The sequence below is a fragment of the Antedon bifida genome, chromosome 7, assembly GCF_963402885.1.
Source record: "Antedon bifida chromosome 7, ecAntBifi1.1, whole genome shotgun sequence".
Taxonomy (NCBI): Eukaryota; Metazoa; Echinodermata; class Crinoidea; order Comatulida; family Antedonidae; genus Antedon; species Antedon bifida.
Window position 1 is genome coordinate 23,307,940 of NC_136232.1, and position 27,420 is coordinate 23,335,359.

The 27,420-nt window shown below is 34.6% G+C and overlaps 3 protein-coding genes and 1 pseudogene across 4 annotated transcripts; 3 read left to right on the forward strand and 1 right to left on the reverse strand.

Annotated features, from left to right (window-relative positions):
• The first annotated feature begins 199 nt into the window (after window positions 1-199).
• Window positions 200-16,690, forward strand: LOC144849013 (uncharacterized). Its single transcript, XM_078705966.1, has 14 exons — window positions 200-210; window positions 982-1,082; window positions 2,821-3,021; window positions 3,843-4,172; window positions 4,834-5,058; window positions 5,689-5,788; window positions 6,368-6,724; window positions 7,024-7,077; window positions 7,659-7,939; window positions 8,372-12,064; window positions 12,325-13,381; window positions 13,907-14,089; window positions 14,401-14,551; window positions 14,903-16,690. Exons 2-14 carry the CDS (start codon window positions 984-986, stop codon window positions 15,048-15,050), a joined length of 6,879 nt encoding a protein of 2,292 aa, XP_078562092.1. The 5' UTR covers window positions 200-210; window positions 982-983; the 3' UTR covers window positions 15,051-16,690.
• Window positions 16,532-20,274, reverse strand: LOC144848805 (COMM domain-containing protein 2-like). The gene is made up of 5 exons (XM_078705741.1): window positions 19,836-20,274; window positions 19,430-19,507; window positions 19,079-19,161; window positions 17,447-17,620; window positions 16,532-16,902 (listed from the first exon to the last, which is right to left on the reverse strand). Exons 1-5 carry the CDS (start codon window positions 19,900-19,902, stop codon window positions 16,702-16,704), a joined length of 603 nt encoding a protein of 200 aa, XP_078561867.1. The 5' UTR covers window positions 19,903-20,274; the 3' UTR covers window positions 16,532-16,701.
• Window positions 18,656-18,773, forward strand: LOC144849280 (5S ribosomal RNA; annotated as a pseudogene).
• LOC144848810 (thialysine N-epsilon-acetyltransferase-like) lies at window positions 20,060-27,420 on the forward strand. 2 transcript variants are annotated; one of them, XM_078705745.1, is made up of 5 exons: window positions 20,060-20,176; window positions 23,780-23,954; window positions 24,612-24,791; window positions 25,078-25,118; window positions 25,220-27,420. In XM_078705745.1, exons 2-5 carry the CDS (start codon window positions 23,831-23,833, stop codon window positions 25,388-25,390), a joined length of 516 nt encoding a protein of 171 aa, XP_078561871.1. In that variant the 5' UTR covers window positions 20,060-20,176; window positions 23,780-23,830; the 3' UTR covers window positions 25,391-27,420. The 2 variants fall into 2 exon arrangements, with proteins under 2 accessions (XP_078561871.1, XP_078561872.1); XM_078705746.1 differs by lacking the exon at window positions 20,060-20,176 and having other exon boundaries at window positions 23,774-23,954.

Consider the following 27,420-nt stretch of genomic DNA (forward strand, 5'->3'; position numbering starts at 1 on the left):
GGTCATAGTTTTATTATTTAATTTATATTTTGCCAAAAGAAATTTTAAGTTTTATTGAAAATATTTAAACAATATTAATTTTTTCTACTTTTTTCTTCATACTGTCAACAATCAAAATATTGTTGTAATGTCAGGTCAAAGTGTCAGTGAGGTCAGGTGGCGCTACATTCAAAAGTACAAGTCGGACAAACAACGAAAAACGCGAGAGCGGTAGGAAATTATTATATAAAAGTCTAATAAACAAAAATGTTTAGGCATAATCATAATGAATGTGTGTATATTATACCATATGTAGCCAAGGCTAGTTGTTTGGAATCCGCGGTTTGGTTGTTATGTTGGGGGCTAGATAGAGGCCTAGTAGGCCTAGCACTCTCTAGTTAGGCCCTCAGTCAGTCTAAGAGAGGCTCTAGGCCTAGGCTAGTACTAGCTAGTAGGCCTATAGGCTAAGCCTAATACTACTACTACTAGCCTAGGTTAGGCCTATATAATCATAATGGGCCTAGGGGCCTAGCCTCGGCCGCGCCTACTAGGGCCAAGCCTCTCTACTAAACTACTCTTTACTAGGCCTAGTAGGCCAATAGCCTATATAGCCTATAGTATAGTAGGTGCATAGCTGGGCCTTTTGTCATTCAAAGCTTAAGTTAAGCCTTAAAAATTATCGCATTTATCCGATATTTATCTGATTTGAATGAGATATCTGTTATTGTAAATTTTTCTCGAGCAGAGTCTGTTAAACCCCGTTTTCAACAAACCTTATCGGTTAATTTTTGTCTGTGGAAAAACGGCCTATGATTATGAATATTAGCTACAGACTACAGTACAGTAGTGTGACTGGGTTTGAAAGTGAGGTGTACAACTTTTGACAGCATGGCCAAATAATTGTGCATTTTCTATCTGACACAGTCAACCATATAAGTAAAATATAGGATGGAGGTTATTAATATTGGAATGAATCCCATTGTCTTTTGTTTTTAGAAGTAGAAATGGTTTCTCTTGGTAGAGGTTACCGTTTAAGTCCAAATGAAGAGACTGCACTGATTCAAAAAGAGAAAGATAAAAGAAGAAAACAAAGATTACAACAGGTAAATATATTCATTTATATCAATGGCGGATCGGCACTGTTAACTGTGTAACTAAATAAATTGGTTGACCATGTGTAATGCACTTGTCAATTGTATGAACCACAATACCGGGAGAGGTGAGTCATGGGTGCGTCATTTATAAATAATTACTGACTGTAGGGGTGTGGCGAAAAACCTAGATGGTATGTCACATCAGTAGACAAGGTGTGTCAATGTCTGTCACTTTACCACCCACCATATCATAAACAACATGGTCACAGTGCATCAAAATGGTGCGTCATGGTCACCTAAAGGTAAGTCACATTTTTTACGCACAGGTGCGTCATGGTATTCATAAGGTATGACGCACATCAGACAAATGACGCACCTCTCCCGGGGGTCGTATAGTGAGTCATACAATTGACAAGTGCATAATATTACTAATGGTAGCGGGACAATTCGGCCCTGAGACGATTCGGCCCTGGGACGATTCGGCCTGGGACGATTTGGCCCTGAGACGATTCGGCACACTTACATTTATTGGCTTTGATATGCATTTATAAGCATAAAATAAGCTTTTTTCTCCAAACTTTATTTTCAGAGAGACTATGGGGTAGCACTACTAGGGATAAAGATGCAATAAAGCAAACATTTTGAAAACATTGTCGAAAATGATCATTTTTTAGTCACGCGAACGATGTAAACAAGTTACACCCTCTGTTGGCCGCTTGGCGAATGCACGAAATAAACAAGGTTTTCGAAGTAATAAATTGAATATAAAATTACGTTTTTTTAGTAATTATATATATTATATCAACTTTGTCAATATCAATAAAATACAGATTGTTAAAAACTTGATAAATACCAAAAAAAATGAATATGAATTTGGTCTAAAGTGAGACGTTTCAGCCCACAAAGTGAATCATTACTAATAGCAAATGCTAATATTATTAGCATTTGCTATTACCACAATTGACCATGTTGATGGTCAATATGTTTAGCATGAGGGCTTGTGGCGCTGTGTGTTGGACGTTCGACTACTGATCGTTAGACCGAGGTTCGAATCCAACTCTCGCCGCATTGCTTGTATCCTTAGGCAAGATACTTTACTTACGTTTGCCTCTCTCCACCCAGGTGTATAATTGAGAACCCGGTTAGATCAGACACAACTTTGCGCTGATTACTAGCTGCATATATGGGAGTATGTTTCCATAGGTGTTTGATCAGGAAATGACTGGGGTAATAATGTTCAGCGCATTGAGAGCTTGCTTATATGCGCTATATAAGAATGAACTATTATTATTATTATATCAACTTGGAATAGTTGACCGTATATTCTATTTTGATGTTTTCTGTAATTGCACGGTCGACTGTGCGCCTCAATTTTTTAATCAGTACGGGAACTAGCCCCACAATCAACAGTCCCAATAGAAAACAAATAATACAAAAATAATGTTCAAGCTACAGTAAGTTTGCACGGTTGACTATCGATATTCAAATCATTCAATGACAAGCTACAGTAAGAACCTAAAGCTCTGTCTACACTATCAAACTTTAACAAAAAAAGTGTTATGTGCCCAAATATGGTAGTGATATGATGTCATCGTGTCCATATATGGGCACATCACATAAAGTTTGATAGTGTAGACAGCTTAAATCTGTGTATAGGGTTAGCTAGTAGAAAATTGTTCCTCTTTTTAACCACACACAATTAAACTGGCTTATCCATATCTACATTATTATCTTTATTCATATTTAGGTAAGGGAACAGGAGAAACTATTTGCTCGTCAGCTTCGTAATGCTGTGAGCAAAAAGAAAGAGGAGGAGGTGAAAGTTCTAGGCAGTCAGCTGCGAGAGAATTGGCTAAGGGAACAACGCAACAAAATTGAAGCCCTTCAGAAGTTGTACAGTTGCAATCTACGAAGCATTGGACAAGGCCACAAAGAGGCATCAGAACAGGTATCTTTAATCATTATTCAGAAATTTTTTATAATCTATAATTAGGTCCTTAGAAAGCCTTTAAAAGGTACCCTAGCCAGGTCTTGAACAAAGGACCCTGGGGGATGTGAGGAAAACTTGTTAAATACCAATATGACTACAGTGCCTGTTTTTAGCCAGGGTACCCGAGTCTAGGACTCTCTCATCTTCTCTTCCATCCGACACTATTGAGTAAAAAGTGCGATTTATAAAGTCCCTCCTCCCTTATTCGTTGTAGTATTGAGCTGGGATTTGGCATGAATATACTACAGGGACATGTCCTCAAAGCTATAAAGCCGGATTTCTTAATATGGCGTCTCTTAGGTGATACCGTATAGCCGTATTTGGTAGCGAGGTTATTGATGTGTATGTGGCGTCTTATGACGTCATTACATCTTCTTTTGCTGTACCCCAAGTATCGCACATTCGTTGTAGTATTGAGCTGGGATTTGGCATGAATATACTACAGGGACATGTCTTCAAAGCTATAAAGCCGGATTTCTTAATTTCAAACCGGATGCAGCCATATGACGTCTCTTAGGTGGTACTGTATAGCCGTATTTGGTAGCGAGGTTATTGATGTGTATGTGACGTCACATCCTATCTTATGACATCATTACAGCTTCTTTTGCTGTACCCCGAGTATCGCACATTCATGCTTGTTTTTTATTTTAAACCTTCAGTGTAAAAAGCCTACTGTCCTTTTTTTTGACAAATAGTATAGTTTTGTATCGTTCACTTGCCAATCATTCATTATAATTGTACCGTCTCGCTCATTGCTAAATTAATTTCTTGTTTATCAGAAACCAACAGATATTGAAAGGACAATAACTTCAATACGTAACAACAGAGTAGCAGAAGAAAGATACAGCGTAGCTCTAGACAACCTGCACAAAAAGCAGGATGCTCAGTGGCAGAGGGAGAATGTACACATCATGGCACGTAAGACTGCTCTTGAAGCTGAAAGAATACGAGCTGCTGAAATAGCTAAACTTCCTCCTCCTGAAAAGGCATGGAATTTAGATGATGGTCCAGAGATACACACTGTGAAGCTTACAAGTGAGACAGGGTTATCTACAACTCACTATCATGTGACCGCAGGTTATGCTGAAAAGGCAAACACACATCAACAGGTACACATACAGTATTATTGTTAGGAAGAATTCTATTGCTTTTATACCTCAATATACCTTGTTCTTGAGACTTTCAGAACTGTGCTTATTTGTCCCATGAAATTATTATTACATTATTACAAATATTAATTTTTAAGAAACAAATTCAACGTGGTCAGACCAGTGTTTCAATCTCCAAACCAAATCAAAAAATGATATAAGTTGAATCTATTTAATAATGTAACTTTTTCATATGCACTTTTTCAATATATCATTGTCATTTTTTCAGTAATTTGCCTTTGGATTTATATATATATATATATATATAAATCAAAGAGCTGCATAGGCAGGATATAGAAAAAAATCAAATAAGTTAAAACTGCCTCAATATAAGTTTATTTTTACGACATGTTTCGGGCATAGCCCATCATCAGGTGAAGAGAATTGTAACAAAGGATAACATATATAAGTCACAAAATTACATAATAAAACAAATCAACCAATCAAAGACATATATATATCTTATTGTATTAATTTTCTTATGGTTGTTTAGTAAGTTGTTTATGTCATCAACCATGTACAAGCTTTTAGTTATTTGTTGATGGGCCTTTTCATCTTTTAATGTATTTTATTCCTTTTAAAAAAAATGATATTTCTCTCTTGGATGTATAAAACGAAACAGCCTGATGCGCGTGTAGCTGCTGTTGAAGAAATACAGCGGTCGAAAGAAGAGGAGGAAGAAAGATCGAGGGAAATCAAAGAAAGACACGAGAAAGCAGTACTCCGCCACAAATATGCACGTGAAAAAGAATTACTGAGACAAGATTATGATCACCTATTGAATGAGCTGGGACACCTTGAGCAAATAGACAGAAGAAGGAGACAAGCGGTTGTAGCCTCAATACCTGTGAGTTTATATTTACTGCTGAGACAAAGTTGGGTGGTTTAATATTCAATCAAAAGATTTTATTTTACTGCCTTCTACCTAATTAAATTTTCACTTAGCATGTATCCACAGAAACCGTTTTTGTTACTTTATGTCTTTAGGCACATGTGGCTAATAGTACCAATAGTAAATTAATCACTGTCCTATCAGATAGGTTGTAATCCCCTGATACATGGGCTATTTTGTGAACCAGTTCACCGGGGTAACCCCTTACTCATCTCGAATGATGAACTGGGTTCGTTAAAGTGCACACAGGTTATAACTGAGAACACTGGACCTACGGTTTATAGTCCTTAGACTTCCACCACCAAAACTAGGAGCAAGTCAGCCTCGAACCCCTGCTGATATTGTTGGCTCTTTTAGGTAGGCCCCTGCCTTACCGCTTGGCCATTTAACTCACTTTTGCCTCCTGGTATTGGGCCATTATCAAGTTAAGTTTCACCCCCATCCTTGTATGTTTCTTTATAGAAACTTATATCCTGTCCCCTCCATGTAAAGTTATTGCTTAAAAATGAATATATTAGTTCATGAATGATAGCCGCTGATGATAGTACTGTACTATACACATTTTATTTAAATTTACATTATTAGAAACAAGTATTTCAACCTCCACATAAACGATTAGAAGATAGACTGCAACACCAGCAGAATCTAGAAGAAGCATTTGAAGACATGTACATGGCTCAAACAGGTAAAGTAGACACCGATATAAGAGAACTTTCGATTTGCGATGACCAAACTATGTCATGTTAAGTCATTGTTGCGCATGCAGAGATATTTAGGGATGTGTGTTGGTAATGGTGTCTAGGTCTAGGTGACGACCAAAGACTCATCGATTGCCCTGACCTAGGTTAGTCATCGTTCGTTGTAAATCGCAAGCTCCCTAATATGCCCATCATAGGAGTTTGGCATTTTGCCAGATACTTCTTGTTCTGTCTTGGTTTCCAATTTGCTCTGTATTATATATTTAAACAAAATAAAGAAAGTGTTCGTGAAAGGAGCACTGAAACTGTCAGTCAGGTCAGTAACTAATTTTGGTTTTTTTCAAAATAGATTTTTAAAATATATACAAAATAAAGCTTTTGATTGAATTCTTGAGAACAAATAAATTGACTTTCAAACTAACTAACTATAGTGACAACACTATTGATTGCCAAAATTAGTGCCAAGATACAATCACACAGAAATATTTAGGACAAAACAATCTTAGCAAGAAGCATCTTTCCAAAGGTTGCTTGCCTTTTCAACTTTTTAAACATTTTGATTGCAGATTTTGCTGGTGATCTCACATTGGCACTTGATCCTCAGCCACCTTCTAGTGACCATGATCTTGATCTGACAACCGAATCAACAATTGACACTGACATACTACAGCCATCGAGAATGCCTCCACAAAGGAATGCTCCAGTTGGAAGTATTCCTATATCAGAAGAAGATTATCCAGAGAAGGTAATGACATCATCTGAAGAAACAAACTCTCCACAATCTGCTGATTTAGTTACAAGAGGTCTGGTGCAGTTTCCAATTGGAGTCGATAGACAACTGGAAGAGGATACTTCATCAGCTTTGACAGAAGATAAACTTTCTGGTGAGGCTCTCCCAACTAAGAAAATTCTGCCAAGATCAGGTATGTAATAATAGGTAATCATTCAGTGTGTCACTGTCAGAAACACAAGAAGTACTATACACTGAGTTTTTTACAGCCATTTTAATTTTATTAAAATAAATAATAATAATAAAAATATCCTGGATTTATAAAGCGCCTAATGTTGTAAAACCTCTAAGCGCTGTACATATTATTTCCCCAGATCAAACATGTATGTAAACATGCTCCCATAATACAGCTAGTAATTGGCGAAAAGTTGTGTTGTGACCTTAATTTTGTAATTTATTTTTACAAAATTTGTTTTCCTGATTTCTTTTTAGAAGCTCTTGGTAGGTTACTTCTACGTATTAGAGGACAACAGAAAGAAACATCAAGTAAGTTATTTTAGTTTTGGCCATTAAGCTCTGTCTACACTATCAAACTTTATGTAACAACAAAATGTGATGTGCCCATATCTGGACATGATGATGTCATATCACTACTATATTTGGTCATAGCACTACCATGTTTGAGCACATCACACTTTTTTGTAAAACTAATTTGATAGTGTAATCAGAGCTTTAGGATATTCATTCTAGTCAATACAATTTTGTTAAAAGTTTATTTATATATTGTCAAAAGTAACCATAAAGCTTCATTCACACTGTATTGTTAAATGTAAAATCATGTAGAGAATTGAAACGGCACTGTCTTGTAGCGCTGTGTGAACATAGCTTAAGTGAGTTCATTCCTAGCCGGTCTACATAAATTTGAATGATTGATTGTTTTTATTTGAAATTGTTTGTGAAGTAAATATAGTATAAAATACCCTGGGATAGGTAGTGTCTTAACCACCAAGCTACGTCTCCACTCAAACAGAAATTGTAGATTGAGTTTAAGTGTACAATGATTTGTATAAGATTGATTTTAGCCAATTTGTTTTATACTTTGTACTAAGTACTTTGTTTCTTTCCAGGTCAAAATGAGATAAGCACTTCTACAATGGCTACTACATCATCCTCCAGTCAACCGACTGACTTATCTCAATATCCAATTGATGACAGTAAACAGAGTAGTGTACCAGTTTCAACTGATCCTATCTCTAAACAGCCTGTAGACATCAGTGTCGGTAGTAGTAATAAAAATGAGGAAGAAGACAAGAGTGAGCCGTGTCCAGATGAACATGAAGAACCCATATTGTCTGGTAGTCCAACGCTACTGCATCCACTCGAGAAGGCAGCTTTGATCAGAGCTAAGGTAACACTAAATAATGATAATAGAATAGTCATTTCTTTATGTTTATGTAAATTGAATCTCTACTATTACTCTTTTACTATTGTAAAAAGCCTTTCTATGGGTTCAGGTAAATGGTAATGTGCTGTGTGTGTTTGAGGTGGTTGTTTGATCCAAAAAAATGACTGGGGTAATAATGTTCAGCACTTAGAGGTTTCACAACATTAGGCGCTATATAAATCCAGGATATTATTATTATTATTATACATTAGCAGATTTACAAGTACTCAATTTGGCCAGTGAAAACAATTTCTGGATGTGTTTTCCATGTCATTAAGACTTCCCTAACTTGATTCTCCTCTATGATATTAAGTAATATAATCAATATATCAAATGGTTACCATCACAAACAGTGAATTTAATTGATTATTACTTAATTAATTTGTATTCATTCAGGTTGATCTACAGAAGCATACTGAAGAACAAGAAGTTCTTTATGCAAAAAGTCAACGTCGACTGATGGAATTGAGAGAACAGCACCAAGAAATTGGATCAGTGCCTTCAAAAGAACCCATGATTAAAGATCATACGTTGAACAATTCTCCTTGTAAAGAAGCTGAAAATGTAGAAGAGGCTATTCAGGAGATACAAGATCAATATCCTGAAATGAGAAAGTTTCAAGTACATCCATATGAAGTTATGACTTGGAGGGAGGAACCAAACACCAGTTCTATCTCAACAACTCAGCCTCAAAGTAGTATAGAAATTACAAGTGTGACTAGAAGTAGTAGTGAAATGGATGATCCAGCCCTGCAGCGAATACGTCAATATCAACAGCATCTTCTGCAAAAACACAGAAGGAAAAAAGAAGACATTACTAGTGTACAAAAGCAGTTAAAGCTGACTACAGAGCATCTCCTTGGGCAACAGAAACAGATGTCTTCAGTACCGCAGTCATCTAGAGTACCACCGTCATACCCTATGTTTTCAGTACCACCGTCATACCCTATGTCTTCAGTACCACAGTCATCTAGAGTACCACCGTCATACCCTATGTCTTCAGTACCACCGTCATACCCTATGTCTTCAGTACCACAGTTAGACACTGTGTCTTCAGTACCACAGTTAGACACTGTGTCTTCAGTTCCAAAGTCGTACACTGAGTCTTTAGAACCACAATCATATGCTCTCTTTACAGATGATCATACCATCTCTTCAGCACCTGATATAAGTCATTCCGAATGGGTGATGACCACTAATTCCAAAATTGAACATGACATCTCTGCAGCAACATCAGATGCAAACAAACAACATGACACTTCTTTACCTACTGATACCTATTATAACACTAAAATACCATCATCTACACATCAACCCATTGATCTCAGAGATCAGTTAGAAACTTACCTTCCAACTAAAGACCAAACACACAGACATCAGACTGTTTCATCTCATAAAAATTTAAAAGCTCCCATTACACAATCTCCACATATTAAAGACGAAGAACGTATTACTGAATTTTATAAAGAGCATGAAATTAGAATAAAGTGGCTACGGGAGCAACAAGAATTAATGCAAAAGCAAAGGGAAACTCTTTTCAAACATCAGGAAATGCAAAAAAGAAGTTTAGAAGAAAAGCAAATGCAGCTTAAGGCTCACTTGAGAGGGGAACATCTACCCACAGTTGATGCTACGGAAAATATGTCTGAAAGTGAAGTACAGATAACTAGACAAAGGTCCATTAGTCCATTCAGTCCTGCAACAAAGACATCACCAATAACATTCAATAAACTGTATCCGGAATTGATACAACAGAAAGAACTATTACATTTGGAAAAAGACATATTGAATGAAGATATACATAGTGTGCGAGAACCAGATGTTGACAGACCATCTGTAACACCAGATGTTGACAGACCATCTGTAACACCAGATGTTGACAAACTACCTTTTAATGAACATGATGTTCTTTATGATGACCATGAACATGTTCCTTATCAAACTACCGTGAGACAGAGAACATACCCGCCAGTTAGCATCCCTAAGGTGATTCCTGTTGATGTCAAATTAAACGCTCATGAGTTGAGCACAATCCATGAGATGGAAAGTCCAAAAAATCAGTCACACTTCGTATTCCAAGATGAACTTTCTTCTCTACAGTTTAAATCTCTGACGGCTGAAGAAACTTCGGAAACTAATACTTCTGACACCCAGGATGAGTCGGACTGGAAGACAAATGATGTTCACAACCATTTTGATATGGTAAAACATCCCACAGTAGAAAGTTACAATATGAAGATGTACTCCCCAGAAGTTAAAAGCAACAATGGTTATACCTCTAAAGTATCACCCAAAGCTATTATCAACATTTCAAATCCTGTAATAGAACAAGACTTTCCTGTTTCTGATAGAGAGAAAATTGACTTTCGTGGTGTTGGACAAGAGATTGAAGATCTCCCTCAGTTTAAACCACATGAGTTCCAGTCTTCAACACAGAATTCTGAGAGCTTGGAATCATCCATTCCCCCCTCTGTGGTATCTGCCACAAAAACCTCTTTTACTAAAGGTCCTATCTGGAAAGATATTTTGACACACCCAACACCAAAGTTAAAACAAAGCTTCTTAAAGGATAACCCAGTTCAGGATCAAAGAAGTACTTATGTAAGTACATTTCACAGTACAGAAGCAAGCAGAGAAAATATCAGCAACCCAGAAATTAGGAATTCAAACAAGACTGCACTCAGCGAATATACAATTGATAAGAGAGGAAGCAAAGGCAGTATTTCTCAATATAGTACATTGTCTGAATATCCAGATAAATCACAAGATCGTGAACTAGTTAATACATCATCTCTGATTTCTCAAACATTAAGTGAATACATGAATAGGTACTCACAAAAAGTACCAAGAAGTGAAGACAAGAGAGATATTTCAGATACAAATGAACAGTTGCGACTTCCTAACCTACTAGACTTAACAAGTCCATCTAAAGATACATCAGTCACCGCAGACATGTCCAGTTACTCTTTAGTAAATAAAAGTCCAGTACTCTTCCACAGACTTCAAGCGGAGTTAACAGCAAATGCTACTCTTAGTACACATTTTCTGGATAGCTCAAAAGATTCTTTTACAATTCCCAAAGACAGCGAACATGCTAAAACCTCTGTATCACCTGCTCTTAGTGATTACTCAATAGAGCCAGTAAAAGTTACTGATGAATTTGACCTGGAAGAGATCAGGCATAAAGTTAAACAATCTGGAAATGAATCACAACTTGTGCCGTTGCCCCTGTATGTATCAGAAACTTCTTCTAAACCTGACATATCTTTACCTGGTGAATACAGTTTTCATTTGCCTAAACAAGAGTTTGATTCAATGTCTCAACATGATGGCATAACAATGAGCAGAGCCTCAACAAATTCCACAAGTTCATCCATTAATAGAAATAAAACAAATGTTACAGATGCATTAAATGACGATTTTGAACATTTGTTTAATAGATTAAGCTTAAAGTCAGGAGATGTAAGTGCAAGCCAAGATGATAACAATGTTTCAAATCAAGTTCATTCTCGTGAACTAGATACAAACGATGACTCTCAAGCCATCAGTAATCAGAAGAACATTAATGATCAGTCTAGTAACAAAGATGATTTGAAAAGAATGCTTCAAGCAGTTATGTCCAGACGAACATTACACAGTCAAGGACTGCAAATGTTTTCCGATGTGTCATTCAGTCAACATAGTTTGTCTTCTGAAGGACCAAGCTTCTTGTCAAGAGATTTGTCACAGCTGGTGTCTAGCAGAACACTGAGTGGTTTGGGACAAGTTAGTGAGGAGGAAAGGGTAGACCTTCCAAGTGGTACCATGCCAACTTTTGTCAGGAAAAGATCATCCTCGAAGTCGCAGTCATCAGTTTCAGACGATCCAGAGAAATTAAACTCTGATAGATATACGTCAAAAGTTGTTGGTTATGGTGGTAGTTCGACAGAGAGTAGCGAATCAGAACAAGTTGATCGATTGATCCAGATGATTGAGGAATCGAAACAAATCAGAGAACAAGATTACTATCAGAAGCAGAAATTAGAACAAATCAATGAAGCAGAGAAGAAAACTGAAAAGGAATTGACAGAACCACTTTCAAAAGAAAAGGTAAGATTATATATCATTTATGACACATTTGATATTTTTTTTATTTTCAGAGGAGTATACTATTTCTATACTGTATGTATTAGGGGTATTAAGCAATTTTCATCTCTTTTTACTTTTTACTCAAAATATACTTGTTACATCTAAAAGTTGTGTGAAATTTATGGTTTAATTTTTGTCTTTAAATTATTAGTGAAGCTCAATTTTGAAATTGGTATTCTTGATTTCTCTACAGATTAACTTAATTTATTTTTTTTGTGTAGGATAAATCAAATGGTATAATGGAAGAGCCAGATTTAACACTGGTTTCCATTCCAGACACAACCATCTCTGAAGGACCAGTTTGGGAGGCTTCATTATCAGAAGGGTCTTTCCACAATTCTTTATCAGAAAGTGAAATTGGAACCAGATTATCTGAAGGGCAACTTAGTAAAACTCAGTTTAGGAGTTTTGACCAGGTAACTGCCATGAGTGAAGGATTAATATCTGAAACCAGTAACCAGACTTTAGAAGGTTTATCAGAGGGAAGGATAGTAGATTACTCTGCAATGGCAACTCTAAGTCAAAGTTTGCTTAATGAAGAGGAATTTGCACCTCTTGAACCATTATCCGAAGGAAGAATCATCGATGACTCAACCAGTGCTTCTCTGAGTGAAGGAATACTTACCGAAGATGAAAATCAACCTCTGGGACGGAATTATTCACTATCAGAAGAGAGAATAGTAGAGACTACAGCTAATGTTTGTCTGAGTGAAGGAACGCTTACTGAAGATGGTAGCAAACATCCACATCCTCAGTCAGAAGGAAGGATAATTGACAATTCTGCTGCAGCCACTATAAGTAAAGGAACACTTACGATAATTGGCAGAAAACACCCGGAGCGTCTGTCAGAAGGAAGGATAACCGATAATTCTGTTTCAGGCACTATGACTATGATTGAAGGAGCACTTATGGCAAATGGCAGAACAAATCTGGAGCCTCTGTCAGAAGGAAGGATAACCGATAATTCTGCTGCAAGCGCTATGAGTGAAGAAGGTCTTACGGCAAATGGCAGAACACATCTGGAGCCACTGTCCGAAGGAAGGATAATGTATTATTCTGCTGTAGAGGCTCTAAGTGAAAGGTCATTTACAGAAAGTCTGCCTTTCAAGAGACTGTCAGAAGCCAAAGGAGCAGATTTTTCTGCAAGTTTTGATGACATTAGTGAATCACTGCTTTCATTTCAAAAACATGAATCAGAAGTTGCAACACCATTTTCACAGAAAGTGCAGAAAATACATCAAGACAATGTAATGACCTCTAGCTCTTTTCAAAGCTCAGGTAACTAAATTACTTTCATCAAGATATTGCATGGAAACTCAGTTTAGCATTGGATTTTTGTAGAAGTTCAGTTTTTAATAGTAATACAAAACAATTTGCCTAGTCTTTTTTATTGCTGAAACTGTTAATAGTTAGCTAAACTGGTAATACTGTAATAGTTAAACTGTTAGTTTCTAAACTGGTAATACTGTAATAGTAAAACTGGTAATAATAGTTAGCTAAACTGGTAATACTGTAATAGTTAAACTGTTAGTTGCTAAACTGGTAATACTGTAATAGTAAAACTGGTAATAATAGTTAGATAAACTGGTAATACTGTAATAGTTAAACTGTTAATATAATAGCTAGCTAAACTGGTAATACTGTAATAGTAAAACTGTTAGTAGTTAGATAAACTGGTAATACTGTAATAGTAAAACTGTTAATTGTTAGCTAAACTGGTAATAATAAATAATTATAATTAATTATAATTTATTATAATAATAAATTTTTTTTTTTACTGGTACTTGCATTGTGTTATTTCAGACACGTCAGGTGCTGGACAAAGCTCTCTCAGCCTGCAAGAGGCATTTGCTAGGCATAAAAAGAAGTTCATAATTTCATCTAAAACCAGGCAAGACAAAGTCATGGATCGTGAACAGCATCCACCAAAAACCACTGTTGGTAAAAAACTAACAAAGAAAAAGACTATGAAGAAACTAAATTTAGGTAAGATTAATATACAGAGATTAAATCGGGTAGATTTTTTTACTAAACACTACCACAGCTATTTTAGAGTAGAGTCTTTACAACTTGTGAAAGTCAAATTGTTTTGACCCACCTAATATTGGTTCATTTTTTCATGTTTCTATTTGCAAAATTTGGCCTCGCATCAAAAAAGTTAATCTTTTATTTAAAATCTGTTTTTTTAATAAAGATATCTAAAAGATTGACGGTGAAAATTAAAATTCTAATAGTAAGTATGATGTTTAATAATCACTCCAATGTTATTCAATTCATGTCTTATATCTTTATCGTAGATGAATCTAGTAGTCCGAATGAAAATTCATCAAATTCTGCTGGAACAAATGGAAGGAACAAAGGAACAAAAACTAAGAAGTTATCCAAGAAAACACTTGCACCAAAAGAGAAGAAGGATTCTGAAAAAGACAAGTTACAAAGGAACTTGAGGTACTGTATGACATTACTAATACCCGTTTCCACTAGGCGAATTCAAAGTATATACATATTCAATTAAATTTGCATAAATGGAAACAGGCTCTCTTTTAGTGAGTCCGATCAAAAACTGGTGTAGGATTTCTGTCACTTTCAACTTTATTTTTAATAACAAGAAATATACATTTAAATAATTGAAAAAAAAAGGCGATAAGGTGTAGTTTTCTTAGCACAACCTAGATGAATAAAGTTAGTACTGTAAGTGTAGAATTGAACAACTATTGTTGAAATTGTTTGGATGACAACGTGAGTTTGAACAAAAACTCAAAATACGGCTTCATGATTACAATTTGGTCATCCTTATAGATTGTACAATCAACTTGAAGAGGTGAAGACAAAAAAGAAAGAGGAAGAGAGGAAAAAGTTTTATGAGGAAAATAGGAAGAAAATGAAAGCCTTTCACGATAAAGTACAATCGCACCTTAAAAAACGTGCTTCACAAAACAAGAAGTGATTCCACTGGTAACCTGATTTTGTAGACTTTATTCTTCTTTTTTTCCTTAAAAAGGATACAGTTCAATAGTTGCTTGTAATTTATGGACGTACATGCCGCTGCTACACATAAACTTCTTCAAAACCTTCCAATTAGCGAGATACTTACCTACGTCAAACTTGTACATTTGAAAGCATAGTATCAATTTCACTATGTTGAGCCCCTAGAGATGTGGAGTTACTCTCCAGCTTGTAAAGTTGTCTTTGCAAACTAACAAAATTCATGCAGATTCAGTTTTCCTTTGATAAGATGATCGTGACAGATGCTGTTTAATTCTCAAGGCAATGAGTATGCTACCGACAATCATGTAAGGGTGTGCGGCGCAGTGCGTTGGACGTACTGATCTTGAGATCAAGGTTCGAATCCAACACTCGCCGCATTGCTTGTATCCGTAGGCAAGATACTTTACTTACGTTTGCCTCTCTCCACCCAGGTGTCTAAAAGGGAACCCGGTTAGATCAAGACACAACTTTGCGCTGATTACTAGCTGCATTATGGGAGTATGTTTCCATGTTTTTGATCCACAAAAAAATGACTGGGGTAATAATGTTCAGCGCTTAGAGGTTTCACAACATTAGGCGCTATATAAATCCAATATATTATTAAAAAATCTATGATTCACTAAAACCGAATATACACCTCGCTAAAACCGAGTGTTGGTTCCTTCTTGTTGTGAAATTGCACTCTCCCAAATAGAGGACAAATGGCAACAAGGTATGTTTTAACTTAAGCTCTGTCCACACTATTATATCAAACTTTATGCGACAAATAATGATGTGCCCATATATGCAAACGATGACATCATATCACTACCATATTTGGGCATATCACTACCATATTTGTAGACAGGGCTTAATTCAGACTACTGCATGTTGTCAACATTTGATACTACTGTATAATATTGTATTTATTTTCTTGAATTATATTGTAAATAACTGTTATAGAGTATCTAATTAAATAAACACTTTTGTAAAATATATAAAAGTCCTTTTTATTAGCATCAATGTAATGTACTGTATTAAAACATGCAACTGGAAATTGTTTAAATAATATTTATCTAAAATTAGTTGATGCATGTGTACCTCTTAAGGGTCACACTAGATGCAACGCAAAATAAGTGATTTGACCAATCATAAGCGATGGATTAATTGAACTGTCGCTTGTCATTGGTCAACTGGCCTTCTTGTGTAGTAGAAACCATGCTTCAACTGTAACTCAGAGGTTATGTTGCTTTTCTTTGAACATATATAGTATAATTCAAGAACTGTGACTGTTTTGTGTGATTTTACAACTGATGAAAACAAAAATGGCACTGTAAGAATATTCTAGAAAAAAATTCATTTCAAAGTATGGAAGGCAGTTGATGACAAAATAACTTTTTTTTCTGAATTATACAGTAACATACAGTATTGAATAGCAGTTTTTGTATATACACAGTCAAGTTAAATTTACTGTATGTTTATTACTGTATTACTAGGTCAAGATACCTGATATTGCCCAATCAAATAATTACTCATGGTTTTATATGAATATTATTGAACACAGGTGTACTAATATGAATATGAAATACAGGTGTACTAAATATGTATTTGAAATAACAATACAGTATTATCTATTTATTGATATTTCTTAAAATTCTTCGACTATGTTGTGTTTTAACTTGGTCTAGAGCATCTTCTAAAACTTCTGTCATGTGGACTAGATTGACCGGGTCGGTCTGAAGCAGCATTGATTTGTTTTCGTCATACTCCTTGGTGTGGAATCTCAACAGTATATTTGGAATCACTTGATGTCTGAGAGAACGACTTGCCAACTGCAAAACAGAACAAAATAAAGCAACATATTCAATGTAAAAAGAAAGTTTAAAAGTTTTAAACTTTGACTCTGTAACAAGCCCTTTCATACACATCCAACAGTTAGCAGTTCACCAATTACAGGATGGATAAACTACTTATAATTTGTTGTTTTTATAAACTAAGTCTCATTCGAGTGGAGTTGAAGGCACTAGGTCAGGGATTAGAAGGCAAGCATGTTAACCACCAAGCTACAGATCCATTACAGAATGCCAGGCTCGCCTTATGCTCTGTCTCCCACTGCTACTGAAGGTACAAATTTGAGAAAAGGTGATATATTCAGAGAATTTTAATCGCTTTTCCATGAAAAATCCCTCCATTTACAAACTAGTGTACAGGCCTGAAAGTGGAGGAGCAAGAGAGGTATTGCAATATAAAAACCTAAATAATTCTGACTATGTTTTGTATCAAGGATATATATGTTACAGTGAAAGGTGAAAGGTTAAACAAACTCAGATTCAGACAAAAAACAATACATTTTCATTTTGTTTCCTTATTACCTACCTCGACATCCAATCTCCATTCCAAATCGTGATAATGGGGAAATTCCATCGACATTTCCGACATGATTTCCCTGATTTCTTTCCGATTTTCCATGTACATCTGAAGCAATTCTTTTTTCAGTTCTAAACTGAAGCCAAGAACTAGAATAGAGTCTTGAAAGTCTATTTCTGATACCTGTTACAAATCGACCATTTTTATTCATAAATTTAAAGGCCAGGTGCGGGCAAAAAATTTCTATTGATCATACATTCCAATAATTATCGATCTATAGTTTCCCCTATGTTTCATAATTTTTCAGATTTTATTTGTGTTACACGAGCTTGTTGAAAATAAGCACTTTCTTATCAGTGGGGGGATAGTTCAAATTACATAGTAAAATCTCTATTCTTTTGTACACACATTTTGTAAATAGAGAGGCATTTTAAAAAGCTATGAAAAATAAACGGTGTGGTAAAAAATATTATCAGCTGAATAAATATAGGTAATACAACTTGAATATTACATTTCTGATATTTTTATTCAACTTTAGATTTTTATTTTCATGCTATAGCAAAAATTATCCACCGTATCTTTTTTCACCATCTAGGGAGTCACCAGACATGTTATTACATTAGGTTAACTACCTAACTACTGAAAAAAAGTCTTCCTGGTTTTTATGGAAGAATTTTGCCAAATGTTGTATTTGACCATATTACGGGAAATTCAAGTTTTTTCGTCTTGATTTCTGTTACAAATATTTGATTTATGTACAATTAACCAAATATTATATTTAAAATTCATGCCTGTACCTGAGCTTTAAACTTATTGTAAAGCATGCATTCAACTGACATCAGTAGCAACATAATAAGATGATAATTTAACATTAATTAAATGTTTTTCAAGGAAGCATTATTTTTTTATCCTCAACGTGTGCATGCATGACATTAATTATGGCATAAATTACGTAAGTTTGATCATAAATGAAATGGGTTATGCCAATGGTTTTCTGCAAGCCAGTGCGTGTTTAGCTTTCCATTTGTTAAGCTCTCAAAAAAGTGTGATGTGCCCATATATGGACATGATGATGTTATATGACTACCACATTTGGGCACATCACACTTTTTGGTCAACTCTCATTGTTGTTATTGCTTTTTTTTTTTATAGTAAGAGATATTTTTGTAAGGGCTTAAATGCGAGTTAATATGGTAATAGATAAGTTGTCTTATATAGATATACGGTCTTACCACGTTGAAACACCGATTCTCGTCAGATCACCAAAGTTAAGCAACATTGGGCCCGGTTAGAGTTTGGATGGGAGACCATCTGGGAATACCGGGTGCTGCATATAGAGCTGGGGTACCATTAGGCATTTGAAATCAGCACTGCTGCCTCTTATGGCAGCCCCCTGCATCTAGTATCTGCCTCAGACATATTGGCTTATGCCTCTCCTCTGGTTAAGGTGGGCACTGGACATTCAGATGAATGTAAGACTAGTTGACATTGTCGTTTACGACAGAAGTCGGCCATAAAAGTTAGCTTTCAATTCTTAACATAGAAAATGTTCAATTTACAGGTTCCTCTACGACAATGATATAAGTTTAAAGTGGGGAGGGGCACCAAGGGGTACAATACTGTACCTCTTAACGCACTTACCATTAATTTAGAACTTTCTGTCAGTAAATACATAAGTCCCTGAACTCCATTCTGAACTGTGAGAGCATCAACTGATAGTTTTTCTGTAGTAAAAATTATTTCATTTTTTTTATATCATCATTCAGGCAAACACAAGATATTTGAAGTATAATACATAAATAGGTACTGTAATAAAAAAAAGTAATATTTTCACTTTTAATCAAATGCATGAATTTATATAAAGCTCCGTCTACACTGTCAAAGTGTGATGTGCCCAAATATGGTAGTGATATGACATCATCATGTCCATATATAGGCACATTACATAAAATAAAGTTTGATAGTGTAGATATAAGATAGGGCTTAACTTACGAGCAGCTGATTGGTACAATTTTGGATTTGAACCATTCTTGATAAAATCCAGAGCAATCTGGCAGAACTTTTGTACCACTGAAAAAGTAAATTCGTTTTAAAAGCATGGTATCTGGCTGGGATTGATGCTTACCTTTTTATTTAGTACTCAAGTTACTTTTAGTGAAATTAAAGAGGCAGTGATTTAAAACAATTACTTACAATTACAGTACTACGTCCTAAATATAGCTCTACCTAGCTAGGCCTATAATTTAGTCTCGTAAGCCCAGCTTATAGAGTTTAGCCAATGAGACCCTGGCTGGCTGCTATGTTTGTAATCTTCCTTCTAGCCTAGTCTAGTTTTAATTAGGCTAGCTAGAGAGTTCAGTTTTTAATACTAATAGAAAACTTAAGACTATTAACACACCATCTATTTCAACTTGGGTTAGAAAGCTAAGATGGTCCTTATGCTCATCTTCTAGCATCAAAAGCATTTTTATATTTAATTCCCAAAAAAAACAGATCGTGGATGAAATTTATTGTTGTTTGTGGAGTATATCACGTGATACGACAAGTGTTCTGATCAAAGATACTATAGCGCCACTACGTGGCGCTATACGATCTTTGGTTCTGATCACCTGATCAAGACTTCTCCTTTTGCGTGTGACACACGCGCAGTAGTGTGGCAGTTTATTCAAACTGTATACTTCCACCATCACCTTCCCACCACCAAAGAACCCTCTACACAAAGGAAATAAAAGTAGTAGAGTAAGTAAAGGCTTCTGACTTATAAAATATCATAAAGTACATAAGTGTTTGCTTCCATATCAGCCTAGGTAGGCCTGCAGCTTCCCTCTCTATACATTTCTGGTTTATATTTCCGATAGGAGAAAGTGACAGAATGTGTGTGGTCGATTCCGATGCTTGCTACATGGATATGTATGACACGCAGAAAGAGTAATAATTTACTGAGTTTGGCATTAATACTTTTGCACCTACAGACCAGTTGAACCTCCTTGGAGGCTTTCAAAAGCTTGTTTATTCTTCGTATCTAATTAATTAGTGCATTTGATACCTCCTGTAATTAAGCGGCTAGGCCTATACCCCCCAGTAAGCAGCCACGGCGTCGGCCACTTTTTTTTTTTTTTACTACAAATTAGATTTTTGTATGGTAAATTACCGGATTACGGTCGAAGCGGCCGCCAACCAAAGCGGCCGCTAGTTCAATAACGGTAATTTGTATGGAACGCCGTGTGCGCTTTGATTGTCGTTGTTTTGTAATCTTTGATTGTCATTGTTTCGACAGGTTTTCTTTACCTCGGACGTAAATAACAATCTAAATTATTATGTAATTTATTCTCTTTTTTTACAGATTGAATGTGATACGTTCTTTTAAACGAAATGGCGAATCGATGATTACTTACTTTAACTGTTCTACTAAATGATATGTTTAATAAAGTCAATAAAATACATTGTGGTGTTTGTATTGTATATTAATATAATATATAATAACCCAATTATTAAGAATAATATATATATATTTTCAATAAAGTATATCAAAATATATATATTTGTTATTGTATATTAATTAATTAGTAAAGTAACTACTGTAGTAGTGTTCGCAATCATAATAATTACAATAACATGATGACATCAATTTATTTATTTAATATCCTAAATTATTTTATACCTTCAGATATATAAATATTGATCAATTTAAAATTAGTTTTAAATACTAAAATAAGATGCAAGTTTCTGTACGGTACGTTAATTAATTACGCGAATTTCTGCTAATAACTACACGGCCGGCCAGGAAAAGTGCTGTAGAAGGTCGCGTTTTCGTCCCCATGTTGCTTTATTGAAAACACAAACAATGTATTACAATGGAATAACACTTAATGTATAACACACCCTATTACTAATCAATAAAAAATCAAGATTCGATAGTACAGTGTAAATGAGATATAACGATTCGGGAATACCGTACGTATTATTGCAATACTGTATAAAGATTCGATAGTATGTAAATGAGATATAAAGATTCGGCAACACCGTACGTAAATTATTATTGCAATACTGTATAAAGATTCGATAGTAGGTAAACGAGATATAAAGATTCGGCAATACCGTACGCAAACTATTAATACAATATTGTATAATAACGATTCAATAGTATGTAAATGATATATAAAGATTCGGCAATACCGTACGTAAATTATTAATGCAATACTGTATAACGATTCAATAGTATGTAAATGAGATATAAAGATTCGGCAATACCGTACGTAAATTATTATTGCAATACTGTATAAAGATTCGATAGTATGTAAATGAGATATAAAGATTCGGCAACACCGTACGTAAATTATTATTGCAATACTGTATAAAGACTCGATAGTAAAGTAAACGAGATATAACGATTCGGCAATACCGTACGTATTATTGCAATACTGTATAAAGATTCGATAGTATGTAAATGAGATATAAAGATTCGGCAACACCGTACGTAAATTATTATTGCAATACTGTATGAAGATTCGATAGTAAAGTAAACGAGATATAAAGATTCGGCAATACCGTACGTAAATTATTATTGCAATACTGTATGAAGATTCGATAGTAAAGTAAACGAGATATAAAGATTCGGCAATACCGTACGTAAATTATTATTGCAATACTGTATGAAGATTCGATAGTATGTAAATGAGATATAAAGATTCGGCAATACCGTACGTAAATTATTATTGCAATACTGTAAAAAGATTCGATAGTATGTAAATGAGATATAAAGATTCGGCAATACCGTACGTAAATTATTAATGCAATACGTATGTATAAAGATTCGATAGGAGAGTGCTCGAGAAACGTCGGGTTAGTTCAACGTTATTTTTTCCCTTCACTGCCAATATTTAAAAAAAAAGAGATATAAATAAATAAATAGTAAATGAGATATAAAGGTTCAATAGTACGTAGATTATGATGCAAACGTAAATTATTAATGATTCGATAGTTATAGGCCTATATGTAAATATATTTAGTTAGTTAATATTAAAATACAAATAAAATATACATTAATTTATCGGCAGGCAAACTTAATTTTTATAGAAATATAAAGATTCGATAGTACATGATTTGGCTTATATTTATTGGTTTGACCATACATACAGCTGTAACTCAACTCGCCATAGGCCATGGTGTTGACAACGACAATCAAAGATTAAAGCGCACATGGCGTTCCATACAAATGACAATATTAAACTGGCGGCCGCTTTGGTTGGCGGCCGCTTCGACCATACTCCAAATTACCTCCCGTAAGTGGCCATCAGAAAAATTTGTATTAATTTTGATACATTTGTGCTTTATATATTAATTATTATATTACAGTAGCTTTATTTCGAAGCGGTTTTAAATATATTTCTGTGAAGAACATTCCTGTGTTTTTTAGATGCGATGAGAAAACTACACAGCTTTTGACTGACCAATTTGTCTGAAAATCATAAATAATAATAAACCACCTGATCATAAACAATAAAATACAATTAGCTGGAGAATATTGGGAAGAGGTCTGTTGCGTTAAGAATGGCGAAAAATATTGTGCATAGCCATAATACATGATTTTGGCCCAATATCGTCAGAACCTCCCATAAGCGGTCACCTCTCGTAACTTGAAATCGGTGCTGTAAGTATTAGACTTCACAGTCACTCAGCATTACCGCCGAGCAGGTGAATGTTTTTAAATTGGATTCTGCAGCAGAAGCAAAAAAGAAAAAAATATATCCCAAAATACAGTACCTGCAGTACTTCATGATTCACTTTTCATGACAAACATCATATAATATTAGATGACTTCCATTTGCGGTTTTGGTAGTTATCCTATGTTCTTCCATACCGCATTGTCAAAATGAGGAAAATAAATATTTCATCAGCGGCACACTACTGATGAATTTGTGTATGGACTAAACGTCATCAATATGCACCATTATTTGGACAGGACTGCTAATATTAGTAAAAATGTTAATGTAAGTATTTCTCTATCGCCTCCTGATTTTTACCTTTTTCTGGTTGGTTTAAAGCAGCTACTGTAGGCCAGATTTTTATTAGTTTTCTTTTATAAAAATAAAAGATCCATCAAAATAAACCCATTCATTCATCTAGTTAATAAATATTTTGCATTATTCTGTAAAATCAGGAGTTTGTTAGTTAGCAGGTAAGCGAAATAAATATTGTTTCAGTTTATCTTCCTGTAAGAGCATAGAGCCATGCTGTACAGTATAAAGTAAGGTATTAAAGAGTTTATGGAAATAACAAAATGAAATTCAATGTCTAATGCTGTCATGCATTGTTAACATTTACAAAAATTCTGATATCCAGCTATAAAAGTAGTTTTCCCAGTTAAAAAAGAAGTAGTACAGTAGCAGCAAAATGGAAGATGGCAACTTTCGTATACGAGATGCAAGACCGGAGGATTGCGCTGCGATAATGAAGATGATTGTGGAATTAGCAGTGTTTGAAAATTCTGAAGATCAAGTAGAAAACACTACTGAAGGTATACTTTACATTACATTAAAAATAAAATTAAGGAGTAGTGTAGTGTATGTATAAAATAGGGTACACTACTGTAACATTACTAAATTTAAGCACAAATTACCCATACATGTCCAGTACGGATTAGTGAGGCTTTCAGTTTTACCCAACTGCAAGCTCTCATGCCACTGAACTAAAATCTTGCTCTTTTTCACCATAATCTCAAACGATTGAACAACAACGTATAAAAATTAAATACTTTGTGAGCAAAGCGAGCACCATTAGGCTGGGGACCGCCAAGGGCCCCGGAAGCCTGGCTCTTTGAATAATATATAGATCGTTTCAATAAATTTTTGAGCACATACAAATTCCGCCCGGAAGAATACCATTATTTTGGGAAAACACTTTTTAGGCTCTGTTCCTGATGCGTCACTCGCAAAATCTATTCTTCTATACTGTCTTTTCTGAAATTACATATGGTATCATACGTCATGCATGTCATTGAAGTCTACTGTCTATTTCATTTCAACAATTTAATGTGCGCCGGTGTTTATTATTATAAAGGTTTGTGCAAAAAAGTGTACATAATTAAAACACGCACTCGCAAACTTGTCTTCTGAAATGTAGCTTTCCTGTGAGATGTTTATCAAACTTGTTAAAAATTCTTGTTTTTTTTAAGGTCTACAGAAGGATATATTTGAACCAGGAAGCATTGTGTCTTGCCTAGTAGCGGAATATAAAAGACCAGAAGTAGAGACATTTGAAGTAATTGGTTACAGTGTTTTCTTCTATACATACAGTACTTGGAAGGGAAAGGTGGTTTATATGGAAGACCTGTATATCATGAAAGAGTTCAGAGGTAAATGACCTACTAACTGATCTATGGCCTACTTCTAACTGACCTTTAATGTATGTGAATGCATCCAAAGATTTTGATTGGTTGCAATCAGTTAAAATTAAAGTGATGTGTATTTCTAACTATGTTATTATTATTTTTCTCTGCGGAAACTGAACATTCTTAGTTGAAATCCAACCAAAACCAAAAAAATGGTTTTACTATTTTAAAAAATGCTTTCAATAAAAAGTCAATTAGCATGTCACAAAAAAAGAAAATATCAATGTTATTCTTTACTTAAATTTTATAGGAAGAGGTTACGGACGAATTATGATGAGAAGGGTTGCTGAGGTAATTATGTCAAAAAATAACTGAAAAACATGAATAATTAATGAATATATAAATAATATAAATAATTTTTAACCCATATAACAACATTATAATTTTTTCAGATTGGTTTAGAGAAAGGTTGCCAGAGAATGCAGTGGGCAGTGCTAGGTTGGAATAAACCAGCAATTAATATGTATAAAACAATCAACTCGATAGATTTAACAGTAACTGAGGACTGGCATATGTATACAATGTTTAAGCCTCAATTGTTAACATTTGTGACTAATTCTTAATTTTTCTATTTAAAGACAATTTTCAGTTTAGAAATGTTAGTATAATAATGTAATATTGTAATGCCTTTTCAACATCTGCTGGCTGCTTTCCATGCATGATTCGTTTACACGATAAATGATGCTACGCGTATATCGCGTTTTCGTCATGAAATGTTTAATTTGCTGTACCAGACTGGAGCATGTGTGAAAGACCATTCATTAGTCCGGTCAAACTATGGTTTGACCTAGAGACAAAATTAGAACAAAATTTATTTTTGTTGTACTTCCTAAGACCCATCTGAACAACATATCAAAAATAGAGAAAAGGAAGAAAAAAAACTAAAAATAAAAAATGGCCGTTTTCTCTCTCAATTTTACCCAAATATTAGTATTAAAGCATCCGATTTTGGCTAGAAAATCACTTTTAAAAATCCAAGATGGTTAAAATATACTTCAAAATGGCTGCCATTTTTCTTAGCCTGTATAAAACACCAAATCAAGTCTTTCAAAATTGTCTGTCATAGGTCGTAGTCACGTATACATTTTTCTTTTAGAAGCAGTCCTCATGAAACATTCATTTTCAGTATTAATATTGTAAAGTTTTGAAAGTAAAAGTTGGTCCTATTGTCACCAATGGGAGTTTACGAATTAGCTGTCACATTTATAAATTCCAAAACAAAAATGAAATACTTAGATTCAACAAATATTATTTAATTTTAAACTAGAACTTGACTAGATTGACTTATCAAGTATTTAGAAGATACTGAAAGTTTTTCAGACAAAATATATTTATAAAAACCAAATTACCATAGATGGTTTAGATAGAACTCGCGTTATTCACCAAACTAGTTACCAATTAACAATAATTTACAACTATTAATGAATAAAGTAGTTTGAATCTATGAAACATCCACATATCAATAATGAAATTACTAATTAGGAATAGATGAATTTCTTTAAAATCGTGACAAAACTTAAAATAAATTGAATAAATTATATATACTAAAATCTTGACAATTATAAAACAACAATACCAAAATACATTGATGAATAATTTAAATGGGCATATAAATATACTGAAATCTTGAAAATTAAAATTAGCAAACTACATTTATGAATTTATTAAATATTCTACAATCTTGACATAAACAAATTCTTAAATCATTTTAGTACAAACAAAAATATGAATTGTACAAGAAAATGCTTTTAAATGATATTAGTAAAAAGTTTACAGGTACAGTGATAAAAATGTGATTAAAACAAGATCAAAGCAGAGAGTTCTTAATTGCAACTCTCTGATCAAAGATTGAATGCAATAAATAGCCAAATTACAATGTATTAAGTGGAATCTGTACATGTGCCGGTTGACGCACTTTGCACTTAAACATATAAGCAATTGTGTAAAGATACGGATTGACTGAGGAGTTGATGGGGATGATAAATGTCGCTGCCCAAACATATATGTCATCAGGAATTGTCATCCAACCCATCTCGGAACCAATTGCCATTACTATAATCGGGGCCCAGCAACAGAAATCAGTGAAAACTATTAAGCCTAGTTTTCTCGCCATTTTTAACTGCTCTTTCCTCCTCTGTCTTCTATTGACACTGGCCCCCGATCTTTTCACTGACAAGAAAATTGTCAGATAACTAAGTACAATTACAAAAAAGCCGACGCCATTAAAGGCAACAAAAATAGCAACAGCATACTCCCAACCTGGCCACCGACTTCTGGTTAAAGGTAGTGCAAGGCACACACTTTCCTTTCCATAATAATTGTCACCAAAATACGATAAGTTTAATTCATTGGCTATTACTGGAAGAAAACTCAGCACAATCCAGAATAGCCATCCGAAGCTGATAATGATTCGACATTTTGTACGGTTGAGGCGTTTCGTGCTAAATGGATTAACAATGTTAATAGCTCGATCGACACTCAGCAGCACCAGTGTAAACACTGATAACTGCCCGGAGAGTGTAGAAATAGCCCCTGCAAAACTGCAAAGGACACTATTTCTCCAAACTCTGGAAACCTTTCCGTATCTTCCTCT

Bases quoted from the DNA above. Each gene is read 5' to 3' on its own strand.
- LOC144848805 (XM_078705741.1), bottom strand. From the start codon at position 19,902: ATGCTTTTGATGCTAGAAGATGAGCATAAGGACCATCTTAGCTTTCTA. The intron at 19,508-19,835 runs GTGTGTTAATAG...TTACTTTTTCAG, and splicing joins AACCCAAGTTGAAATAGATG to TGGTACAAAAGTTCTGCCAG. The intron at 19,162-19,429 runs GTAAGTTAAGCC...TTTTTACTACAG, and splicing joins ATTGTACCAATCAGCTGCTC to AAAAACTATCAGTTGATGCT.
- LOC144849013 (XM_078705966.1), top strand. From the start codon at position 984: ATGGTTTCTCTTGGTAGAGGTTACCGTTTAAGTCCAAATGAAGAGACT. The intron at 4,173-4,833 runs GTACACATACAG...AAAACGAAACAG, and splicing joins AGGCAAACACACATCAACAG to CCTGATGCGCGTGTAGCTGC. The intron at 12,065-12,324 runs GTAAGATTATAT...TTTTTTGTGTAG, and splicing joins AACCACTTTCAAAAGAAAAG to GATAAATCAAATGGTATAAT.
- LOC144848810 (XM_078705745.1), top strand. From the start codon at position 23,831: ATGGAAGATGGCAACTTTCGTATACGAGATGCAAGACCGGAGGATTGC. The intron at 23,955-24,611 runs GTATACTTTACA...GTTTTTTTTAAG, and splicing joins AGTAGAAAACACTACTGAAG to GTCTACAGAAGGATATATTT. The intron at 24,792-25,077 runs GTAAATGACCTA...TAAATTTTATAG, and splicing joins TATCATGAAAGAGTTCAGAG to GAAGAGGTTACGGACGAATT.